General features: G+C 45.2%; 1 protein-coding gene across 1 annotated transcript in view; it reads left to right on the top strand.

Moving 5' to 3' along the window:
• The window catches only part of ZYG11A (zyg-11 family member A, cell cycle regulator), a 65,670-nt gene that overhangs the window by 3,396 nt on the left and 37,139 nt on the right, over nucleotides 1-25,135 (top strand). The window contains exons 2-3 of the mRNA XM_066269169.1: nucleotides 5,782-5,947; nucleotides 17,674-18,425. Of these exons, the coding sequence (XP_066125266.1) occupies nucleotides 5,782-5,947; nucleotides 17,674-18,425 (918 nt within the window). The remainder of the gene's footprint in view (nucleotides 1-5,781; nucleotides 5,948-17,673; nucleotides 18,426-25,135) is intronic.

Here is a 25,135-nt window from a genome sequence, read left to right as displayed (position 1 = left end):
TCCAATGGATTGATTTGTTAATGTCTGTGGGTCAAATAAGTTTGCAAATATGATGTATATGTTTGCTTACTTATAGTTTGCATTGGGTGTGGGGGACAGGCAGGATCCTTATAGCCTAAGGCTTCATTTTTTGTTTTTTTTTACAGAGACAGAGAGTCAGAGAGAGGGATAGATAGGGACAGACAGACAGGAACCTAGAGAGAGATGAGAAGCATCAATCATTAGTTTTTCGTTGTGACACCTTAGTTGTTCATTGATTGCTTTATCATATGTGCCTTGACCATGGGGCTACAGCAGATCAAGTAACCCCTAGCTTGAGCCAGCGACCTTGGGTCCAAGCTGGTGAGCTTTTGCTCAAACCAGATGAGCCCTCACTCAAGCTGGCGACCTCGGGGTCTTGATCCTGGGTCCTCAGCATCCCAGTCTGATGCTCTATCCACTGTGCCACTGCCTACTTAGTTTCAAGACTTTTTGCTTTTCCCACCCTTTTAATCCTAAAATCTTCTCAACACTAAGCTTTTCTCCACACCCTTGACTGTTGCATGATGTGGGGTGGTGCACTCTTATGAGGAATCCCATTTATGCCTCAGATAAGTGGCTTTGTATCAGAGACTTCTTTATTTGTATATTGGCTTAAAGGTTTGGATTTCTACATTATAAAATGGGCAGACTGGGGGCTTGCTCTCTTGGTTCCTGAAATGAGCATTATAGAGAAACAGCCAAGATGGCAGAGTGCTGAAGGAGAAGCCAGTTTGTGCAGAGAGGAGGAGATGGGGAACAAAGGTGAATAAGGCTGGTGAGGTAGAAACTTTTGATTCTAGGAATACTCTGATGAGTCAGTGGCTTTGGGAGCCCTGAATGGAAAGGGAAGTGTTTTCCCACTGTGTGTATTTCTTGCCCACTGGGTGCAAGCTAGGATTAAAGCTAATGGCCCACCAATTCTTGGCTCTGTTGTTTCATTACCGTCTGTCCGAATCAAATGCGAGCCTTCATGGGCCAGGTGGCTGTGATGGTGGCCGTGGCTGTGATGGTGGCCGTGGCTACTGACCATACAATGTCCTAAGGCCATCCTGGAAAAAAGAAAGGAGGTGTACAAGACATGGTCCAAAAATTAGAGCAAGTATGAGGAGGAATACGGGACTTATGAAAGGGAGTAGCCATGCATACTAATTAATCTTGTTTAACCAAGTGTCCTAGATGTTAGACTAACATTCTTTTATCTTAGTGGCTTTTTTAGTTAGCTGATAGGTCAGGTCTGGAACTAGGCCCGATGGACTGACATAGAAGCAGCATTCCTCATCTAGGAAGAGGCAAACTCCCTTCCCTCTTTTTCAGCTGTGAGGAGATTTAATGCTCATTTGTTTTGTAAGGCAATGGCTGTGAGGGAGTCTATTTGGTCTTGTAAATTGACTAAGATTTTTGCAATATTATCCACGCTCTCTTTTTTTCCGATCATCTGACAGGGTTTTGAAATATTGTAGAGCTATTGTTAGTCCTCCTATACTAGTCCTAACCCTTGAAGTTATGCTGAGAGTTACTAAGAGAGGGATGAGCTGCACTGCCCTCCTATGCCGGAGTTGCTGGATCTCTGGAATGGATAGGGATTGGTTATTGGCGGCTATGTCAACATTGGGAGAAAGGTATGTTCCTGTCCAGTTAGTAGGAAGGCAAAGGTAGGCATCCTCACCGCAGAGGAAGAACATTCCCTGTTGTGTTAGGCAGGAAGAGAGGTGGATTGAGAAAAGGTGAGAAAGAGAATAGGGAGGTGTGCTCTTTTCTTGGGGTTCTGCTGTCCAGAGTGATAATGTAGACGCTACTGACTGCAGCACCGATACAGGGAGAGAGATGGGTACTTGCTCCTTGGATGCAGTGAAAATTAGAGGAATCTCCAGGGTGGAGGTGATCCAGGGGAAAAAGGAGAGGAAGGGACAAGAGCAATGAAAAGAAGAGGCTTGTAATGTAAGAAAGGAGGAGAATTGGACTGGTTGGAGAAAGCAGCCCTTTGTCTCAGGAGGGGCCTGATAGTCTATTCATCGAGACTAATGTGTGGTTGGAAACTGGAGTGACAGTGATGTTGCATGCTGTTTTTGGCAGATGACCCACTGTTCCCTGATGTTCCGGTGAAGCATAAGGGGGCTTGAGTTCATAGGAAAGTACGCAGAGCAATGGAGTCTTTTATTGGGGTGGGGGGGGGGAGTTAAGGGTGAACATTTTTAAACTGTCATATGAGTGTATGATGTTAAAGGTGCATTTGGAATCTGTATATATGTTAATATCACATCCCTGCGCTAGGGTGAGTGCTTTGGTGAGAGCAAATAATTCATCTTTTTGAGATGTGACTTCTAAGGGGCGGGATTTGGCCTTGATAGTTTGGTGGAGAAAAAGGGTTGAATTCAGGAGGGAGGGAGAATTTGTGTAGTTTTGTGAGATAGTAAGTCAGAAAGATTGTGGGAGGAAAGAACTGTTGTTGGTTGTCCAAATGTGAGGTTTTTCTTGTTTTTTTGTGTGAGGAGAGCGGCAGCTGCTAGGGCCCTGAGGCAAGTTGGCCACCCTTTAACACAGGGGTTGGGAACCTTTTTGGCTGAGAGAGCCATGAACACCACATATTTTAAAATGTAATTCCGTGAGAGCCATACGACCTGTGTACATTATGCATTATCCAATAAAAATTTGGTGTTGTCCCAGAGGACGGCTGTGATTGGCTGCAGCCACCTGCAACCATGAACATGAGTGGTAGGAAATGAATGGATTGTAATACATGAGAATGTTTTATTTATTTATTTTTTACAGAGACAGAGTGAGTCAGAGAGAGGGATAGACAGGGACAGACAGACAGGAACGGAGAGAGATGAGAAGCATCAATCATCAGTTTTTTGTTGCAACACCTTAGTTGTTCATTGATTGCTTTCTCATATGTGCCTTGACCGTGGGCCTTCAGCAGACCGAGTAACCCCTTGCTGGAGCCAGCGACCTTGGGTTCAAGCTGGTGAGCTTTTGCTCAAACCAGATGAGCCCGCGCTCAATCAAGCTGGAGACCTCAGGGTCTCGAACCTGGGTCCTCTGCATCCCAGTCCGACGCTCTATCCACTGCGCCACCGCCTGGTCAGGCTGTTTTATTTATATATATATATAATGTATATATATATATATTTTTTTTTTCTTTCATTTTTTCATTTTTCTGAAGCTGGAAACGGGGAGAGACAGTCAGACAGACTCCTGCATGCGCCCAACCGGGATCCACCCGGCAGGCCCACCAGGGGCGACGCTCCGCCCACCAGGGGGCGATGCTCTGCCCATCCTGGGCGTCGCCATATTGCGACCAGAGCCACTCTAGCGCCTGAGGCAGAGGCCACAGAGCCATGCCCAGCGCCCAGGCCATCTCTGCTCCAATGGAGCCTTGGCTGCGGGAGGGGAAGAGAGAGACAGAGAGGAAAGCGCGGCGGAGGGGTGGAGAAGCAAATGGGCGCTTCTCCTGTGTGCCCTGGCTGGGAATCGAACCCGGGTCCTCCGCACGCTAGGCCGACGCTCTACCGCTGAGCCAACCGGCCAGGGCTATATATATATATATATATATATTTTTTAAGGTTTTTTAAAATTTATTAATTATAGAGAGGGGAGAGAGAGTGAGAGAGAGAGAGAGAGAGAGAGAGAGAAAAGGGGGGAGGAGCAGGAAGCATCAACTCCCATATGTGCCTTGACTAGGCAAGCCCAGGGTTTTGAACTGGCAACCTCAGCGTTTCCAGGTTGATGCTTTATCCACTGCGCCACCACAGGTCAGGCCTGTTTTATATTTTTAACATTATTATTTTTATTAAAGATTTGTCTGCAGGCCAGATGCAGCCATCAAAAGAGCCACATCTGGCCTGGCCTGTGGTGGCGCAGTGGATCCAGCGTCGACTTGGAACGTTGAGGTTGCTGGTTCGGAACCCTGGGCTTGCCTGGTCAAGGCACATATGGGAGTTGATGCTTCCTGCTCCTCCCTCCTTCTCTCTCTCTCTCTCTCTCTCTTTCTCTCTCTCTGTCTCCTCTAAAATAAATAAAAAATAAAAATAATTTAAAATTAGTAGACTCTTAAAAAAGAAAAAGAAAAAAAGAGCCACATCTGGCTCGTGAGCCATAGGTTCCTGACCCCTGCTTTAAGAGTACATAGTTTCAAGCTGTTTTGATAAATAGGCTATGACTTGTAGGCTTGTCCTAAAATGCCAACAGCTATTTCCTCCCTTTCATCAGTATAAGGTTTGAAGGGTTTAGTGAGATTGGGAAAAGTTAGGGCTGAAGCTGAGAGAGGGCTTGTTGGAGTTTTTTAAAGGGTGAAGAGATGTTTGAGGAGGGATCTAGGGACTCTAGAGCAGTGGTAGTCAACCCCGGTCCCTCCTGCCCACGAGTGGGCATTCCAGCTTTCATGGTGGGCGGTAGCAGAGCAACCAAAGTATAAATAAAAAGATAGATTTAACTATAGTAAGTTGTTTTATAAGGATTTATTCTGCCAAACTTAGTGAAAATTCGACATAAAGTACTTGCTAAATAATTATTATTATATGCTTTAACTTGCTGTAACTCTGCTTTATAAATTTTATAAAGTAAAATTACTTCCCTACTTTATAAGTCACCATTACTGTGGAACCGATGGGCAGTTAGAAAATTTTACTACTAACAGAGATACAAAAGTGGGCGGTAGATTATAAAAAGGTTGACTACCCCTGCTCTAGAGGATAAGGGACCTTTTGTTGCTTGATGGAGGGGATTTGGTGTTCTCTGCTTTGAATAGTTTCTTATGTTGTATTGAAATTGTCAGATTTCTTGGTTATATTCCCCAGTAAACTGTTAGCTTAAAAGGATTAGAACTATATCTTATTCATCCTTGTATTTTCAGTGCTTGGTACAAAACAAGTGATAGATAAGTGAAGGATTGAGAGAGCTTATTTTTCAAGATATAACATGAAATTTTCAATTCAGTAACAGTTGGAATAAAGTGGTTCCATTACTTATAAATCATTATTAGAATAAGGAGAATGCATTTTTATTTTATTAAAAAAATTTTTGTGTGTGTGACAGAGACAGAGAGAGGGACAGATAGGGACAGACAGGCAGGAAGGGAGAGAGATTCATTGTGGCACCTTAGTTCACTGATTGCTTTCTCATATGTGCCTTGACCAGGGGGCTACAGCAGACCGAGTGACCCTTGCTTAAGGCATCAAACCAAATGAGCCCACACTCAAGCTGGTGACCTTAAGGTTTCGAACATGGGTTCTCCACGTCCCAGTCTCACGCTCTATCCATTGTGCCACCGCCTGGTCAGGCAAGGAGAATGCATTTTTAGATGTACTCATTAAGTAGTTAATGTATGGCATGACCACTTTTTTTTTTTTTTTTTTTTACAGAGACAGAGAGTGAGTCAAAGAGAGGGATAGACAGGTACAGACAGACAGGATCGGAGAGAGATGAGAAGCATCAATCATTAGTTTGTCATTGCGCGTTGCAACACCTTAGTTGTTCATTGATTGCTTTCTCATATGTGCCTTGACCGTGGGCCTTCAGCAGACCGAGTAACTCCTTGCTGGAGCCAGCGACCTTGGGTTCAAGCTGATGGGCTTTTTTTGCTCAAACCAGATGAGCCTGTACTCAAGCTGGCGACCTCGGGGTCTCGAACCTGGGTCCTCTGCATCCCAGTCCAACGCTCTAATCCACTGCGCCACCGCCTGGTCAGGCGGCATGACCACTTTTATGTTGACTTTTTGTACCTGTATTCTAACAAAAGATTTTTGGGGGTTTGTTTGCTAGGAGGAAGCATCTCCCTACTCTTTGGTACACACCTGCCTGAATGTCCTGATTGCTAATCTGGAGAAATTATGTTCTGAAAGATCTGACGGAACCCTGTGCCTTCCGGAACACTGGAGTTTCCCTCAGGAATTAGCTGATCGATTCCTTGGGGTGATGACTTGGCAAGGTAATGATAAGGTACTCTATCGTGTACTTTTATAAGACTCTACAATTTGAAAAGCACATTCAATTCCCATTTTGTTTCTTACAACAACTTGGTGAGAAATGAATAAATTATTCCAATTTTATCTGTGTGGAGACTCAGAGTCTCTCTGAGATCCCTTGGTGGAAATTGTTTTGCTTCTAGGCTTGACCTAGGCTTGTCCTGCGATTGGTTTAGTCAAGTGGAGATAGTGGAGAACTAAGTCAAGTTACAACCAGCTGTCTGCTGTCTAGCTGCTGAAATGCAGTTGCTGTAGTCTTGTCTCTTGTTCTTTTGATTAACACGAGCCTTTAAATAATTTTCCTTTACCTCCCATTATGTGGGGTGTTCAAATGGGCTATGTTTAATTTGCCATGTTATAGTGTTTCCTTAACAAAAAAAAAATTTTACCAACAAATTATTGGAATGTAATTCATATACCATATAATTCATCCATTTAAAATTTACAATTCAGTGACTTTTTTAGTGTATTCACAGATTTGTGCAGTCATCATTACAATTTTACAGCCATCATCACAATATTTCATCACTTCAAAAAAGAATCTCCTTACCCATCCTGCCTGCAACCCTAAGCAACCACTAATTTACTTTTTACCTTCATGAATTTGCCTATTCTGCATATTTAATATATTAAAAATGGAATCATGCAAATATGTGTCTTTTTGCATCTGGCTTCTTTTACTCGGTGCACTATTGTCAGAGTTCATCTATGCTGTAGCATCAATTGCCTTGTCATTTTTTTGGCTCATACTACAGCATACCTCAGAGAAGATATTGCAGGTTTGTTTCCAGACTACCACAACAAAGTGAGTAACACAGTAAAGCAAGTCACACCAATATTTTGGTTTCCCAGTGCATATTTTTTTTAATGGATTTAAAAAAAATTTTTTTATTTATTCATTTTAGAGAGGAGAGGGAGAGAAAGAGAGAGAGAGAGAGAGAGAGAGAGAGCGGAGAGACAGAGAGAGAGAAGGGGAGAGGAGCTGGAAGCATCAACTCCCATATGTGCGTTGACCAGGCAAGCCTGGGGTTTCGAACCGGCAACCTCAGCATTTCCAGGTCGACGCTTTATCCACTGCGCCACCACATGTCAGGCCCCCAGTGCATATTAAAGTTATGTTTACACTATACTGTAGTATATTAAGTGTACAATATCTAAAAAAAAAAATTATAAACTTTAAAAACTTTAGGCTCTAGCCTGTTGGCTCAGTGGTAGAGCGTCGGCCTGGCGTGCAGGAGTCCCGGGTTCGATTCCCGGCCAGGGCACACAGGAGAAGCACCCATCTGCTTCTCCACCCATCCCCCTCTCCTTCCTCTCTGTATCTCTCTTCCCCTCCTGCAGCCGAAGCTCCATTGGAGCAAAGTTGACCCGGGCGCTGAGGATGGCTCCATGGCCTCTGCCTCAGGTTCTAGAATGGCTCTGGTCGCAACAGAGCGATGCCCCAGATGGGCAGAGCATCGCCCCCTGGTGGGCATGCTGGGTGGATCCCGGTCGGGCGCATGAGGGAGTCTGTCTGACTGCCTTCCCGTTTCCAACTTCAGAAAAATACAAAAAAACCCCAAAAACCCAAAAACCTTTAGCCCTGGCCAGATTGCTCAGTTGGTTAGAGCGTCATCCAACTGTGCAAAGGCTGCTGGTTCGATCCTGGGTCAAGGCACATACAGGAACAGATCAATGTTTCTGTCTCTCTATCTCACTCTAAAATAAATAAATAAATAGATTTAGAAATGCTTTATTGCTAAAAATGGCATCTGAGCCTTTGGTAAGTTGTAACCTTTGCTCATGGAGGGTCTTTGCCGCCATGTTGATGGTTGCTGGCTGATCAGGTTGGTGGTTGCTAAGGGTTACGTCGCTGTGGCAGTTTTTAAAAATAAGACAACAGTGAAGTTTATTGCCTTGATTGACTCTTCCTTTCAAGAACGATTTCTCTGTAGCATGTGATGCTGTTTGATAGCATTTTACCCACAGTAGAAGTTTTTTCAAAAGTGGAGTCAGTCCTCTCAAACCCTGCTAGCGCTTCATCAACTAAACTTATGTAATATTCTAAATCCTTTGTTTTTATTTCAACAGTTTTCACAGCATCTTTAGCAGGGGTAGGTTTCATCTCAAGAAACCACTTTCTTTGCTCATCCATAAGATGCACCGCCTCACACGTAAAAGTTTTATCATCAGATTGCAGCAATTCAGTCACACCTTCAAGCTCCATTACTAATTCTAGTTCTTTTGTTATTTTTACCTAACCTGTTCTTGCTTCCTCCACTGAACTCTTGAACCCCTCAAAGTCATCCATGATGGTTACAAATAGCTTCTTTCAAACTCCTGGTAGTGTAGATATTTTGACCTGTTTCCATGCATCACAAATGTTCTTTTATTTTTTTATTTTATTTTTAACTTTATTCAGTTTTTTTTTAGAGAGAGAAACACACACACACACACACACACACACAAACACAGAGAAAGAGAGAGAGAGAGAGAGAGAGAAGGGAGAGGAGCAGAAAGCATCAACTCTCATATGCACCTTGACCAGGCAAGCCCAGGGTTTTGAACTGGCGACCTCAGTGTTCCCAGGTCGACACTTTATTCACTGCGCCACCACAGGTCAGGCCACAAATGTTCTTAATGTCAGTTTTAATGGTCAGTCCTTTCCAGAAGGTTTTCAATTACCTTTGTCCAGATCCACCAGAGGAATCTTTATCGATGGCAGCAATAGCCTTATAAAATGTATTTCTTAAATAAGAAGAATAATATTGAAATTACTCCTTGATCCATGGGCTGCAAAATGAATGTGTGTTAGCAGTCTTGGAAACACTGTATCTTCATCAGAGCCCTTGTGTGACCAGGTGCATTGTCAGAGCGCAGTAATATTTTGAAAGGAATCTTATTTTGTGAGCAGTAGGTCTCAACAGTGGGCTTATACTATTTAGTAAATCATGTTGTAAAAAGATATACTGTTGTTCTATTTGTAGAGCACAGGTAGAGTAGATGTAGCATAATTCTTTTTTTTAATTTTTATTTTTGTAGCATATGTGTGAGGGAGACAGACAGGAAGGGAGAGAGATAAGCATCAGCTTGTAGTCATGTCACTTTAGTTGTCCAGTGATTGCTTTCTCATATGTGCCTTGATGGGGGGCTACAGCTGAGCCAGTGAACCCTTGCTCAAGCCAGTGACCTTTGGGGCTCAAGCCAGCGACCATGGGGTCACGTCTATGACCATGTGCTGAAGCCAGTGACCCCGTACTGAAGCCATTGAGCCCTCACTCAAGCCGGCGACCTTGGGGTTTTTTTGTTTTTGTTTTTGTTTTTTTTGCATTTTTCAGAAGCTGGAAACAGGGAGAGACAGTCAGACAGACTCCCGCATGTGCCCGACCGGGATCCACCCGGCACGCCCACCATGGGGCGACGCTCTGCCCACCATGGGGCGACGCTCTGCCCACCAGGGGGCGATGCTGTGCCCATCCTGGGTGTCGCCATGTTGCGACCAGAGCCACTCTAGCGCCTGAGGCAGAGGCCACAGAGCCATCCCCAGCGCCCGGGCCATCTTTGCTCCAATGGAGCCTTGGCTGCAGGAGGGGAAGAGAGACACAGAGAGGAAGGCGCGGCGGAGGGGTGGAGAAGCAAATGGGCGCTTCTCCTGTGTGCCCTGGCCGGGAATCGAACCCGGGTCCTCCGCACGCTAGGCCGACGCTCTACTGCTGAGCCAACCGGCCAGGGCCTGTTTTTTGTTGTTGTTGTATTTTTCCGAAGCTGGAAACGGGGAGAGACAGTCAGACAGACTCCCGCATGCGCCCGACCGGGATCCACCCAGCATGCCCACCAGGGGCCACCCTCTGCCCACCAGGGGGTGGTGCTCTGCCCCTCCGGGGCGTCGCTCCGCTGAGACCAGAGCCACTCTAGCGCCCGGGGAAGAGGCCAAGGAGCCATCCCCAGCGCCCGGGCCATCCTTGCTCCAATGGAGCCCTGGCTGCGGGAGGGGAAGAGAGAGACAGAGAGGAAGGAGGGGGGGGTGTGGAGAAGCAAATGGATGCCTCTCCTATGTGCCCTGGCCTGGAATTGAACCCGGGTCCCCGGCACGCCAGGCTGACGCTCCACCGCTGAGCCAACCGGCCAGGGCCGACCTTGGGGTTTTGAACCTGGGTCCTCTGCATCCCAGGCCAATGCTTTATCCACTGTGCCACTGCCTGACTGGTCAGGCACAACTGAGCTATTTTTTTTTTAATTTTTTTTATTTGTTTATTCATTTTATAGAAGAGAGAGAGAGAAAGAGAAGGAGGAAGGAGCAGGAAGCATCAACTCCCATATGTGCCTTGACCAGGCAAACTCAGGGTTTTGAACCGGCGACCTCAGTGTTCCAGGTCAACACTTGATCCACTGTGCCACCACAGGTCAGGCACAACTGAGCTATTTTTATTGCCTGAAATAGAGGCTCCACCCAGCCATCCTCAGCGCCCTCAGTACTGGGGCCCATGCACTTGAATCAAATGACTGAGCTTTGGCTGTGGGAGGGGAAGAGAGAGATAGAGGGGTTGAAAAGCAGATGGTCGCTTCTGTGTGGGGCTGACCCTCTATTGCTGAGCCAGGGCTCTTGTTGGGTAAACAAACATTTTTTTTTTTTTTTCCCAGAGACAGCGAGAGAGTCAGTGAGAGGAACAGATAGGGATAGACGGACAGGAACGGAGAGAGATGAGAAGCATCAATTATCAGTTTTTCGTTACGACACCTTAGTTGTTCATTGATTGCTTTCTCATATGTGCCTTGACTGTGGGCCTTCAGTAGATCTAGTAACCCCTTGCTCAAGCCAGCGACCTCAGGTCCAAGCTGGTGAGCTTTTTTTGCTCAAACCAGATGAGCCCGTGCTCAAGCTGGCGACCTCAGGGTCTCGAACCTGGGTCCTCCGCATCCCAGTCTGACGCTCTATCCAATGCACCACTGCCTGGTCAGGCTACACAAACTTTTTTTTAGGTTTGCTGCTTGTATTGGTCCAGTGTCATGTATGTATAGTTTATGGAAGGCTGTATGTGCTTGTTCTGAGGGCAACAGATTGCAAATTGCAGATTGCCTTCCTGCTTGGAAGGGGCCATTGTTGCTATTGTTTGCTGGAGAAGGGGTTTTTTCCCCCAGCCTGTTTTCCTGTTTTGCAGAAGAGTAAAGAGAGAGAGAGAGAGAGAACCTTGCTGAGGCTTGTGGGGGCTTAGGAGTCCAGAGGGTGACTCCGGAGAATGAGTCTGGGTTGTGGAACCTGAGACAATGAGTTGGGGTTTCGGAGCCCTGAATTCCACCTGGCCTGTTTGACTGGGGAGTGCTGAGGCTGGTGGGGGCGTATGAGTCTGGCTGAGTCTGGAATGCTGAGGGGCTTGGGAGCCCTGCATGTTTGCTCATCCGCCCTTATGAGATTTTAATAAGCGGAATGGCCCACCATCCTTCAGCTCTACTGTTCCTTTACCATTTGCCCGAATCCAATGAAAATCTGCATGGCCATGCCAATGGCCCTTGGCCCTACAGCCCTAGAATCAGTTTCTTGATATCCACAGAATAATTTTCTAGGATATTTATTGGGATTGTATTGACTCTAGACCAAGTTGGGAAAAACTGGTAAGATTGACAATATTGAGTCTTCCTCTCTATGAACATGGAATATCTACTTTTTAGTTCTAATTTGTTTCATTTATCAGAGTTTTGTAGTTTTTCTCATACAGCTCTTGTACATATTTTCTTAGATTATACCTAAGTAATTTCACTGTTTTGGGGTGCCAATATGTCACGAGCCAGCACCACTTGTAATTATGCAGGTCTCTTGTGAGAATGGTGGAGGATTAGAAAATAAACACAGAAAGAAAAAGAATAGGATTAGGAGGCCTCCTGTAAACTGGTGATTTATAAGAGTGGCCTATACTCCCAAAAGCTTTGTTTTTATAGTGTAAAGCAAAGTTATTTTGCAAAACAAAGAGAGCTCAGATACAAAGTCACATTTTTGAGGCAAACTCAGAATTCTCCCAGGTGCAGAAAATCCCCCACCATTCATAACATTTTAACTTCACAAAACAAAGGGTGAAAAAAAACCTGCCTCCAGTGTCTTCTAGGGACATGGGGGATGGGATGAGTAGAAACCATCAGCGTCACAGCTAACATGGAGGTGTGGGGAAGGGCATGTAAATTGCCTTTACCATTTTTTTTTCCTGAATATGGAAATGGGGAGAGACAGTCAGACAGACTCCCGCATACGCCCGACCCCCCTCATGCACCCTACCGGGATCCACCCGGCATGCCCACCAGGGGGTGACGCTCTGCCCACCAGTGGGCGATGCTCTGACGCTCTGGGGCATGCTCTGTTGCGACCAGAGTCACTCTAGCGCCTGGGGCAGAGGCCAAGGAGCCATCCCCAGCGCCTAGGCCATCTTTGCTCCAATGGAGCCTCGCTGCGGGAGGGGAAGAGAGAGACAGAGAGGAAGGAGAGGGGGATGGGTGGAGAAGCAGATGGGCGCTTCTCCTGTGTGCCCTGGCCGGGAATCGAACCCGGGACTTCTGCACGCCAGGCTGACGCTCTACTACTGAGCCAACGGCCAGGGCCACCTTTACCAATTTAATCAAACAATCAGAGGTTGCCTTTAGCAATTTTTTTTTTTTTAGATTTTATTTATTCACTTTTTAGAGAGACAGGAGAAAGAGAGAAAGAGAGAAAGGAGGAGGAGCAGGAAGTATCAACTCCTACATGTGCCTTAATCAGGCAAGCTCAGAATTTCGAACCAGGGACCTCAGCATTCCAGGTCTGCTGGTTGATACTTTATCCACTGTGCCACCATAGGTCAGCGCCTTTAGCAATTTAAGCTTTAAATTGCAAGGCTATTTTGTCAGTTTACAGCAGGGGTAGTCAACCTTTTTATAATCTACCACCCACTTTTGTATCTCTTAGTAGTAAAATTTTCTAACTACCCACCAGTTCCACAGTAATGGTGATTTATAAAGTAGGAAAGTAACTTTACTTTATAAAATTTATAAAGCAGAGTTACAGCAAGTTAAAGCATATAATAATAATTACTTACCAAGTACTTTATGTTGGATTTTTGCTAAGTTTGGCAGAATAAATCTTTATAAAACAACTTACTATAGTTAAATCTATCTTTTTGTTTATACTTTGGTTGCTCCGCTCCCGCCCACCATGAAAGCTGGAACGCAGTAGGGGCCAGGCTGACTACCACTGGTTTACAGTCTCCCACAGCCTCTAGCAACTTAAGCAAGTGAGGTGGGGGGATGGGCAGCAAGGACTTTGTCAGCTTGCAGCCTGTTTCCCACACTAATACAAGTGGTGTTATGTTTTAATTTCAAATTCTACTTTTATTTGTTTGTATATGGGAACACAGTTGACTTTTGTATAGTAACCTTGTATCCTGCAACCTTGGTAGACTGCTGTATGTCCAGTTGTCAGGGCCATCGTTGCTGTGCATGTGCAGGTTCCCATTAGATTCAGACAGAAGGTAAAGAAACTGCAGAGCCGAAAACTGGTGGGCCATTCCTTTATTCTAGTCTTGCACCCTGCAAGCGAGTAAAAACATACAGGGCTCCAAAACCCACTCCTTCAGAGCTCACAAAGCTACTGACACATCTGAGTTTTCCTAGAATCAAACGCCCCCACCAGCTCAGTCACCTCTGGTTCCCCATCTGCATACCTTCTCCCTTCCCATCTCTGCACAAGCTGGCTTCACCTTCAGCACCCTGCCATCTTGGCTTCCTTTTTCCTTCTTCCTCACAAACTTTTTGGCACGAAACCCCTCCTCCAGCAACATTAGCTTAACAAAGCCCCTTCCGAAGCAGGAAGGTAATTAACAGTTTCACCTGGCAGCACCATTCACATGGCAGTGGCCATTTTTAACAAGAGTAAGCAAACATAAAAATCACATTTTACAAACTAATTTGCCCAACAACTGCTTATTAGTTCCAAGAGTTGTTTTTGAGGTTCTCTCAGATTTTCTACATAAGCAATTATATAATTTTTTAAATTTATTTATTTATTTATTTATTACAGAGACAGAGAGTGAGTCAGAGAGAGGGATAGACAGGGACAGACAAACAGGAACGGAGAGAGATGAGAAGCATCAATCATTAGTTTTTCATTGCACGTTGCAACACCTTAGTTGTTCATTGATTGCTTTCTCATATGTGCCTTGACCGTGGGCCTTCAGCAGACCAAGTAACCCCTTGCTGGAGCCAGCGACCTTGGGTTCAAGCTGGTGAGCTTTTGCTCAAACCAGATGAGCCCGCACTCAAGCTGGCGAACTCGGGGTCTCGAACCTGGGTCCTCTGCATCCCAGTCCGATGCTCTATCCACTGCGCCACTGCCTGGTCAGGCAGCAATTATATAATTTTAAACACAGTTTTGTGTCCTCCCCAATCTGTGTATCTTTCATTACCATTTCTTTGTCTTCTTGTATTAGCAAGGATTTTCAATACATTTCTCGAACATTTCACAGGAAAAGCCAAGTTGTTTTTCCATGCCAGGACTTGAGTGTCTCCCTCTAACTGGAAATTCAGCAACCTTTGCCTTTCACATCTTTTAGGTTTCAGCTTAAATGTTACCTCATCAAACTACAGAGTGACAGAAGATTCTCGTCTTCCATTACCCTATCCGTGTATTATATTCTTGTTTGTTTCCTTTGGAACACTTGCTGTGTTTTTAGTATTAGTAGTATTCTGCTTGTTCTGTATTCTCTTGTGTCTGTATTTTCCCTCTAGGATGTAAAGAAGCTTCATGACGGGCAGGAGCCATGTCTATCTCATTCACCGTTCCAGGCATGTAGCATAGCACTTTATATATAGTGAGCACTCCATATTTGTTGAATAAATGTATGAATGAATGTGCTCAGTTCCTCTGCAAAGCCTGAAGTAGAGGGGCTTCCTTTCTCCTGTCTTAGTAGCACAGCCTACTTCAAACTGGGAACCTGGGAATTGGCTTAGATAGCTTTTTCCTCAGTTTTTCTCCCTAGTCCATTTAGCTACCATATTCTGTAAGCCTTAGTTTAAATTTTCATCTCTCATGATAAAAATGATTAGTAACCTCTTGCTCCATCTCACTCCCATCAACCACCATTGTAATTCCTTTACCTCTGTCACATAATTGGTTTTTCTAAAAATATAATTATGACCACTAACTTTTCTGCTTAAAATTCTTTCTTTCTTTCTCTCTCTCTTTCTTTTTTCAGAGACAGAATCAGAGAGAGGGATAAATAGGGACAGACACAGGAATGGAGAGAGATGAGAAGCATGAATCATTAGTTTTTTGTTGCGACACCTTAGTTGTTCATTGATTGCTTTCTCATATGTGCCTTGACCGTGGGCCTTCAGCAGACCGAGTAACCCCTTGCTCAAGCCAGCGACCTTGGGTCCAAGCTAGTGAGCTTTGCTTAAGCCAGAAGAGCCCACGCTCAAGCTGGCGACCTCGGGGTCTCGAATCTGGGTCCTTGGCATCCCAGTCTGATGCTCTATCCACTGCGCCACCGCCTGGTCAGGCTGCAGTGTTTCTAAAGTGTGAATTTTCCAGCTTTGTGTGTAGGCCCTGTCTACCTTTTACTCTCTACTCTGATTCCCAGTTATGCCTTCCATCGGACACTGTTTCTAGCAGTGCCAATTTACTGTTCTGAATAATCTCCTGTTCTATGCCTCTGTGTCTTTTTGTTATTGTTTTTGTGGCAGAGACAAAGAGAGTTAGAGAGAGGGACAGACAGACAGGAAGGGTGAGAAATGGGAAGCCTAAATTCTTTTAAATATTTATTTATTTTATTTTTTCAGAGACTGAGCGAGAGTCAGAGAGAGGGATAGATAGGGACAGACAGGAACAAAGAGAGATGAGAAGCATCAATCATCAGTTTTTTGTTGCAACACCTTAGTTGTTCATTGATTGCTTTCTCATATGTGCCTTGACCGTGGGCCTTCAGCAGACGGAGTAACCCCTTGCTAAAGCCAGCGACTTTGGATCCAAGCTGGTGAGCTTTTTAGTCACACCAGATGAGCCCACACTCAAGCTGGGGACCCCGGGGTCTTGAATCTGAGTCTTCCACATCCCAGTCCAACGCTCTATCCACTGCGCCACTGCCTGGTCAGGTGGGAAGCCTAAATTCTTTTTTTTTTTTTTTTTTTTTTTTTTTTTTTTTTTTTTTACAGAGATAGAGAGTCAGAGAGAGGGACAGACAGACAGGAACGGAGAGATGAGAAACATCAATCATTAGTTTTTCATTGCTCATTGCAACACCTTAGTTGTTCATTGATTGCTTTCTTATATGTGCCTTGACTGCAGGTGTTCAGCAGACCGAGTAACCCCTTGTTCGAGCCAGCGACCTTGGGTCCAAGCTGGTGAGCTCTGCTCAAACCAGATGAGCCCGTGCTCAATCTGGTGACCTCGGGGTCTCGAACCTGGGTCCTCAGCAACCCAGTCCAACGCTCTATCCACTGCGCCACCGCCTGGTCAGGCTGAGTCTAACAACAAGTGCTTTTTTTTTTTTTTCATTTTAGAGAGGAGAGGGAGAGAGAGAGAGAAAGAAAGAGAGAGAGAGAGAGAGAGAGAGAGAGAGAGGAGAGACAGAGAGAGAGAAGTGGGGGAGGAGCTGGAAGCATCAACTCCCATATGTGCCTTGACCAGGCAAGCCCAGGGTTTCGAACCAGCGACCTCAGCATTTCCAGGTCGATGCTTTATCCACTGCATCACCACAGGTCAGGCAAGCCTAAATTCTTTATTGCGACACCATAGTTGTTCATAGATTGCTTTCTCATATGTGCCTTGACTGGGGAGCGCTACGGCACACTGAGTGACCCCTTGCTTAAGCCAGGGACCTTGGGCTCAAGCTGGTGAGCCTTGCTCAAACCAGATGAGCCCTCACTCAAGCTGGCGACCTTGGATTTTCGAACCTGGGTCCTCTGCATCCCAGTCTGATGCTCTATCCATTGTGCCATCGCCTGGTCAGGCTGTGCCTCTGTGTCTTTAACATGTTCTTCCACCCTTCACCTTCCCCCTGGCAAAGTGATATTTAGTCCTCAAAACTTTACCCCAAGTTAATCTCATTTGTACTAATTCAACACCTGGGATGAATCACTACTGCATATAATACACTATTTATAATTTATTTATGTGCATTCCTAAACTGAATTCTAATTACCTTGTGTGCCGTCTCACACGTAGAATATGCTTAGTAAAACTTTTCTAAGTGAAATCTAGTACAACCCACTTATTTTATAGATGAGAAAAATGAGACACTGAGAACTTTTCTAAGGCTATCCACTAATTTGGTTTAAAGTAATCATTAATAGAGTTATCTGCATACTATATATTTTGTACTTACTATTTTATTTTGTCTTTTTTCTGTGAACAAGGTTGATAATGGATAAAACTGGGTTCTGGAGTCCCACTGACTTTGATTCTTGATTCTGCCACATATTTGGGCCTCGAACAAGTTACATACTTAATGTCTTTAAGCTTTAGTTTGCTCAGCTTATAAGATGGTTAATAGTAATAGTCTTTTTTATAGTATTGTTGCAAAGAATAAGTGATATAATTTGAGTAAAGGGTTTCGAACAATGTTTGGCACAGAGTAAGCAGTAAATATAGTTATTGTTATATTATTAGCACCTGTCATAGTTTATTGGCCGTAGGCCTTCTGGAAAAGGTATGAGATTTAGTTATTACAAACTGGTTCTGGTCCTTTTTTAGGCAAGCTGACTGACAGAACAGCAAGCATTTTCCGAGGTAGCCAAATGAAACTGAAGCTGATCAATATTAAAAGAGCTAAAATCTCTACAACTGCATTCATTAAAGCTTTCTGCCATCACAAACTCATTGGACTGGATGCTACTGCACTGCACACGGACCTCCCAGTCCCAGACATCATACGGGGACTCTGCAGCAATAGCTGGATCCAGCAAAACCTCCGGAATCTCTTTTTGGACTCAACAAGCATTCCTCAAGATTCAGGACTCCTGCTCGTTGGTCAGCTCACTGGTCTTCGTGTTTTAAGTGTTTTCAGTGTTTGTTTTCATAGTGAAGACCTGGCTAGTGTTTCTCAGTTACCAAAACTGGAAAGCTTGGATATTTCCAATACTCTGGTCACTGACATCTCTGCACTCCTTACCTGTAAGGATCGACTCAAATCTCTCACAATGCATTATCTGAAATGCCTGACCATGACCAAACCACAAATTCTTGCAGTCATTAGAGAACTTAAATATCTGCTTCACCTTGATATTTCTGATCACAGGCAACTCAAATCAGATCTAGCTTTTCATTTGCTACAGCAGAAGGATATTCTACCTAATGTTGTGTCACTGGATATTTCGGGAGGCAGCTGCATCACTGATAGAGCTGTAGAACTATTTATACAGCAGCGGCCTGAGATGCAATTTGTGGGACTATTGGCTACAGATGCTGGTTATTCCGAGTTCTTTACTACAAAGCAAGACTTACGGGTTAGTGCTTATCCAAAATAAGTTTATTTCATTTGTTCAGAACATTATTAGGCTGCTGTTATATATATGAATCTAGATATTGGGGTTACAGAGACAGATAAAAAAAATCCTTAAGAAGCTTAACAATGAGTTATTGTATAGCTACTATGTGGTAAGTTGTAGAAATGTAGTCTTAAAACAAGGTACAGTCCTGGCCTCTAGTTTAGTTTCATAATGACAATGCTGTCATTTATACATCATTTCCTATCTGCCAGACATCATATGTGCACATTGTTTTCTTTTTTTTTTTTTTACAGACACAGAGAGTCAGAGAGAGGGACAGATAGGGACAGACAGACAGGAACGGAGAGAGATGAGAAGCATCAATCATTAGTTTTTGGTTGTGACACTTGAGTTGTTCATTGATAGCTTTCTCATATGTGCCTTCAGCAGACAGAGCAACCCCTTGCTCAAGCCAGCAACCTTGGGTCCAAGCTGGTGAGCTTTTGCTCAAACCAGATGAGCCCGCGCTCAAGCTGGCGACCTTGAGGTCTCAAACCTGGGTCCTCAGCATCCCAGTCTGACACTATATCCACTGCGCCACTGCCAGGTCAGGCTGTTCTCTTTTTAAATCTTCCCATTTTACAGTTGAGAGAATAGAAATTCAGGGAGCTTAAGCTACTTATCCACAGTCATAGATCTATTAAATGGTATAGCTAGGATTTGTACGCAAGCCTTTGTGACTCTAAAATTGTGTCCTTCACCTCTATTAACAGCTAAATAGAATTAATAAGGCAGGTGATCGGTATGGTTGACACTGTTTTTGGTGAAGATACGACACAAAGCAATTTGAAAAGAACCTTGGCCCTGGCCGGTTGGCTCAGCGGTGGAACGTCGGCCTGGCGTGCAGGGGACCCGGGTTTGATTCCCGGCGGGGGCACACAGGAGAGGCGCCCATTTGCTTCTTCACCCCCAACCCCTCCTTCCTCTCTGTCTCTCTCTTCCCCTCCTGCAGCTGGGGCTCCATTGGAGCTGGGATGGCCTGGTCGCTGGAGTGGCTCTGGTCGCGGAGGGGCGATCCCCCCCCCCCCCCCCGCAGAACATCGCCCCCTGGTGGGCAGAGCGTCGCCCCTGGTGGGCGTGCCGGGTGGATCCTGGTCGGCCGCATGCGGGAGTCTGTCTGACTGTCTCTCCCCGTTTCCGGCTTCGGAAAAGTACAAAAAAAGAAAAGAAAAGAAAAGAACCTTAAACATGTTTTGAATAATACTGGAATAGGGTTATAGTCTGTCATGGCGCTATTTTTTTTCTTTTATTCCCCCTATACCCTCCTTCACCACCTTTCACTACACCTAATCCTGTCCTCCCTTTCACCTCATCTCCCCTCCCCCTATCATAGTGCTATTTTTAAAGCAGCATATATTTAAATATTTATGCTTAGAATAGTTTTTAAAACAGTGGTTCTCAACTGTACATTTTAATCACTATGAAAGCTTTAAAATATACTGATACTTATGTCCCATCCCCCAGAGATTCTGGTTAATTGGATTGGGATTTGGCGTAGGCATCAAGATTTTAAAAGCACCCATTAATTACATATAATGTGCAGCCAAGGTTTAGAACCACTGCTTAGCCTGACCAGGCAGTGGCGCAGTGGATAGAACATTGGACTGGGACGTGGAGTACCCTGATCGCCGGCTTGAGTGCAGGCTCATCTGGCTTGAGCGTGGGATCATAGGTATGACCCCATGGTTGCTGACTTGAGCCCAAAGGTCGCTGGATTGAAGCTCAGGGTTGCTGGCTTGAGCAAGGGGTCACTTGCTCTGCTGTAGCTTCCCAGTTAAGGCACATAGGAGAAAGCAATCAATGAACAACTAAGATGCCACAATGAAGAATTGATACTTCTCACCTCTGTCTTCTTGTCTGTCCCTATCTGTCCCTCTCTCTGACTCTCTCTCCGTCTCTGTCAAAAAAGAAAAAAACAAAAACAAAAAATAACCACTGCTTAAAAAGAACCCCTTCTTTATGATTATACCTCATATGATTCTTCCTAGGATGAATAAGTAAAGTGATTTGGAGTCATTAGTTGTTTTACATTTTATTCCTTTAATTTTAAAACAGCAATTGTATTTTACAGTCCTTTTTATTTTCTGGCATCTGTAATGAAGGCAGAAGCCATCAGTAACATCATTATGCTTAAAATAGAGAGGTAATTTGAACTTTCAGATTGAATATGCGCAGTACAGAATTGTTTATCAGGAGTGTACATCTAGACCTGTTTAAGATTAATAGCATTTAATCACAGTGATCAAAAGACCACAGTGAGGCCCTGACTAGTTGGCTCATTGGTAGAGCGTCAGCCAGCATGTGGAAGTCCTGGGTTCGATTCCTGGTCAGGGCATACAGAAGAAGCAACCATCAGCTTCTCTACCCCTCCCTCTTCTCTCTCTCTCTCTCTCTTACTTCCCCTCCTGAAGCCATTGCTTGAAAGGTTCAAGTGGTTTGGCCCCAAGTGCTGAGGATGGCTCCATGGCCTCGCCTCAGGAGCTGAAATAGCTCTGTTGCTGAGCAATGGAGCAGTGGTCCCAAATGGGGAAGAGCATTGCCCTGTAGGGGGCTTGCTGGGTGAATCTGGTCAGGGGCGCATGTGGGAGTTTGTCTCTGCTTCCCTGCCTCTCAGCTATCACTTAATTAAAAAAGAAAAAGACCATAGTGATAAAAAATAGATTTTAGCACTTAAACTCTTGTTATATACAATAATGTAGGACAAGTGGTGGAATATTTATTCTATGGAAGGATTATGAGTGTAAAGATACTGACTACTGAAGCAGGTACAACAACAGAAAATGGGAAGTTTTTTTTTATGTAAACTTCTCTGGTATCCATGTAAGTATAGTTTATTTTAGATTTTTTTTTAAGCAAGTGATGGAGAGAGATGAGAAGCATCAGTTTTTTGTTGCGGTACCTTAGTTGTTCATTGATTGCTTTCTTATATGTGCCTTGATTTGGGGGCTCCAGCTGTGCCAGTGACCCCTTGCTCAAGCCAGTGACCTTGGACTCAAGCCAGCAACCTTTGGGCTCGAGCCAGAGACCACAGGGTCATGTCTATGATCCCATGCTATGAAGCCAGCAACCTTGCACACAAGCTGGTGAACCTGCGCTCAAGCCATCGACCTTGGGTTTTCTTTTTTTTTTTTTCCTAACCCCCCTCCCCCACTGGTTCCACCGTAATGGTGATTTTTTTTTTTTTTCAGAGACAGAGTCAGAGAGGGATAGACAGGGACGGACAGACAGACAGGAACGGAGAGATGAAAAGCATCAATCATTAGTTTTTCGTTGCGCATTGCAACACCTTAGTTGTTCATTGATTGCTTTCTCATATGTGCCTTGACCGCAGGCCTTCAGCAGGCCAGATAACTCTTTGCTTGAGCCAGTGACCTTGGGTCCAAGCTGGTGAGCTTTTGCTCAAACCAGATGAGCCCATGCTCAAGCTGGCGACCTCGGGGTCTCGAACCTGGGTCCTCGGCATCCCAGTCTGTCACCACTCTATCCACTGCGCCACCGCCTGGTCAGGCGACCTTGCATTTTGAACCTGGGTTCTCCATGTCCCAGTCTGACACGATCCACTGCGCCACCACTTGGTCAGGCTCAACACTCAATCTTATATATATTTTTTATTATTATTATATAGGAGGTGGGGAGGCAGAGAGACAGACTCCCACATGCATCCTGACTGGGGTCCACGTGGCAAGCCCTCTCTGGGGCAATGCTCTGCCCATCTGGGGCATTGCTCAGCAATCGAGCTATTTTAGTGCCTGAGGTGAGGCCATGGAGCCATCCTCAGGGCCTGGGGCCAACTTGCTTGAACCATTCTGAGTCATGACTATGGGAGGGGGAGAGAGGAGGTGAGAGAGAGAGAGAGACAGAGAAAGGGGAGGAGGAAGGGTGGAGAAGCAGATGGTCTCTTCTCCTGTGTGCCCTGACTGAGATTGAACTTGACACTTCCACACACTGGGTTGAAGCTCTACCACTGAGCCAACTGGCCAGGGCTTTATATTTTTTTTATTTACTTAAAAAATTTTGTTTGTTTTCATTCATTTTTTAAAAAAATATTTTTTTAACTGAATTTTTAGAAAGAGGGGAGAAGACGGGGGGGGGGGGAGCAGGAAACATCCATTTGTAGTTGTTGCTTCTCATATGTGCCTTGGCCAGGCAAGCTTAGGGTTTTGAACCAGTGACCTCAGCATTGCAGGTCGACACTTTATACATTGCGCCACCACAGGTCAGGCCCCTTGTTTGTTTTCTTGTATTTCTTCTCCTTAGTAAATTTTTATTTAAATCTTTCTTGAGTACCTTTTAACTTAGTTTTTATATTTAATATGATTTTGTCTTTTTCCTTAACTATAATGAACCCTTCATCTTTTTGTTGAAGGTATTTTTTCATATCCCAAAATACTAATTGAGACTATTTAGTTCAGTTTAAAATAGTTTTCTTCTCATTTGTTGGTATATAGGAAGGACTTTCTTTTTTTTTAGACTCCCACATGTGCCCTGATCAAGATTTACCCAACCATCTTTGGGGCTAATGCTCAAATCAACCACTGGCAGTGGGAGGGGAAGAGAGAAAGAAAGGGTAGAGGGAGGGGAAGAGAAGCAGATGATCGCTTCTCATGTGTGTCCTGACAAGGGATTGAACCCGGGATGTCAGTATGCTGGCCCAGTGCTCTGTCCACAGAACCAGCAGGCCAGGGTCAGAGAATGTCTTTTTAACTGAAATGTGTAGATTGGATTTTTTAAAAATTTCTTTCTTAAATTATTTACTCTACAGCAGTGGTCGACAAACTCATTAGTCCACAGAGCCAAATATCAACCGTACAACGATTGAAATTTCCTTTTTTTTTAATAGAGATAGAGAGTCAAGAGAGAGGGATAGATAGGGACAGACAGACAGGAACGGAGAGAGATGAGAAGCATCAATCATTAGTTTTTCATTGCGACACCTTAGTTCATTGATTGCTTTCTCATATGTGCCTTGACCGTGGGCCTTCAGTAGACCTAGTAACCCCTTGCTCGAGCCAGCAACCTTGGGTCCAAGCTGGTGAGCTTTGCTCAAATCAGATGAGCCCACGCTCAACCTGGCTACCTTGGGGTCTTGAACCTGGGTCCTCCACATTCCAGTCCGATGCTCTATCCACTGCGCCACCGCCAAGTCAGGTGAAATTTCTTTTGAGAGCCAATTTTTTTTTTTTTTCCTGAAGTTGGAAATGGGGAGGCAGTCAGACAGACTCCCGCATGTGACCGACCGGGATCCACCTGGCACCCCCACCAGTGGGTGATGCTCTGCCCATCTGGAGCGTTGCTCTGTTTCAACCAGAGCCATTCTAGTGCCTGAGGCAGAGGCCACAGAGCCATGCTCAGCGCCCGGGCCAGCTTTGCTCCAATGGAGCCTTGGCTGCAGGAGGGGAAGAAAGAGACAGAGAGGAAGGAGATGGGGAGGGGTGGAGAAGCAGATGGGCACTTCTCCTGTGTGCCCTAGCCGGAAATCGAACCCGAGACTCTTGCACGCCAGGCCGATGCTCTACCACTGAGCCAACTGGCCAGGGCCTAAGTGCCCTTTTTTTTTTTTTTTTGTATTTTTCTGAAGCTGGAAATGGGGAGAGACAGCCAGACAGACTCCCGCATGCGCCCCACCAGGATCCACCCGGCACGCCCACCAGGGGCTACGCTCTGCCCACCAGGGGGCAATGCTCTGCCCCTCCGGGGCATCGCTCTGCCACGACCAGAGCCACTCCAGCGCTCGGGGCAGAGGCCAAGGAGCCATCCCCAGCGCCCAGGCCATCTTTGCTCCAATGGAGCCTCGGCTGCGGGAGGGGTAGAGAGAGAGAGGAAGGAGTGGGGGTGGGGGATGGAGAAGCAAATGGGCGCCTCTCCTGTGTGCCCTGGCCGGGAATCGAAGCCGGGTCCCCCGCACGCCAGGCTGCCGCTCTACCGCTGAGCCAACCGGCCAGGGCCTGTTTTGGTTTTTTTTTTACAACCTTTGGTATGATGCTCTAACTAACTAAGCTATCTTGCCAGAGCCAAAATAATTTCTTATAGGAGACTTACATGGAATTAGTTTGAATCTTTTTATTTATTGGCATTTAATGTGTTCCTAACTCAAAATCACACTCCTGCCTGACCAGGCAGTGGCACATGGATAGAGCGTCGAACTGGGATGCGGAAGACCCAGGTTTGAGACCCCGAGGTCACCAGCTTGAGCGCGGCTCATCTGGCTTGAGCAAAGCTCACCAGCTTAGACCCAAGGTCGCTGGCTCGAGCAAGGGGTTACTCGGTCTGCTGAAGGCCCGCAGTCAAGGCACATATGAGAAAGTAATCAATGAACAACTAAGGTGTCACAACGAAAAACTAATGATTGATGCTTCTCATCTCTCTTTGTTCCTGTCTGTTTCTATCTATCCCTCTCTCTGACTCTCTGTCTCTGTAAAAAAAAAAAAAAAAAATCACACTCCTGTCAATTTAGTGATTTTGAGATTTCTTCAATGGATGGTGATGTTACTAGTCATGGTGAAGTGGAGATGGGGTTGTTTTTCAAGTGAGGAGAGGAGAGGCAGAGAGAGACTCCCATATGTACCCCTACCCGGATCCACCCTGTAAGCCCCTACCCAGCAATGCTCCATCTGGAACCACTTGGCAACCGAGCTTTTAACATTATTCTTTTTTTTTTTTCTTTTTTC

The sequence above is a fragment of the Saccopteryx bilineata genome, chromosome 3 (assembly GCF_036850765.1).
Source record: "Saccopteryx bilineata isolate mSacBil1 chromosome 3, mSacBil1_pri_phased_curated, whole genome shotgun sequence".
In the NCBI taxonomy this organism is placed as follows: domain Eukaryota; kingdom Metazoa; phylum Chordata; class Mammalia; order Chiroptera; family Emballonuridae; genus Saccopteryx; species Saccopteryx bilineata.
This window is presented reverse-complemented; position numbering and strand designations above follow the sequence as displayed.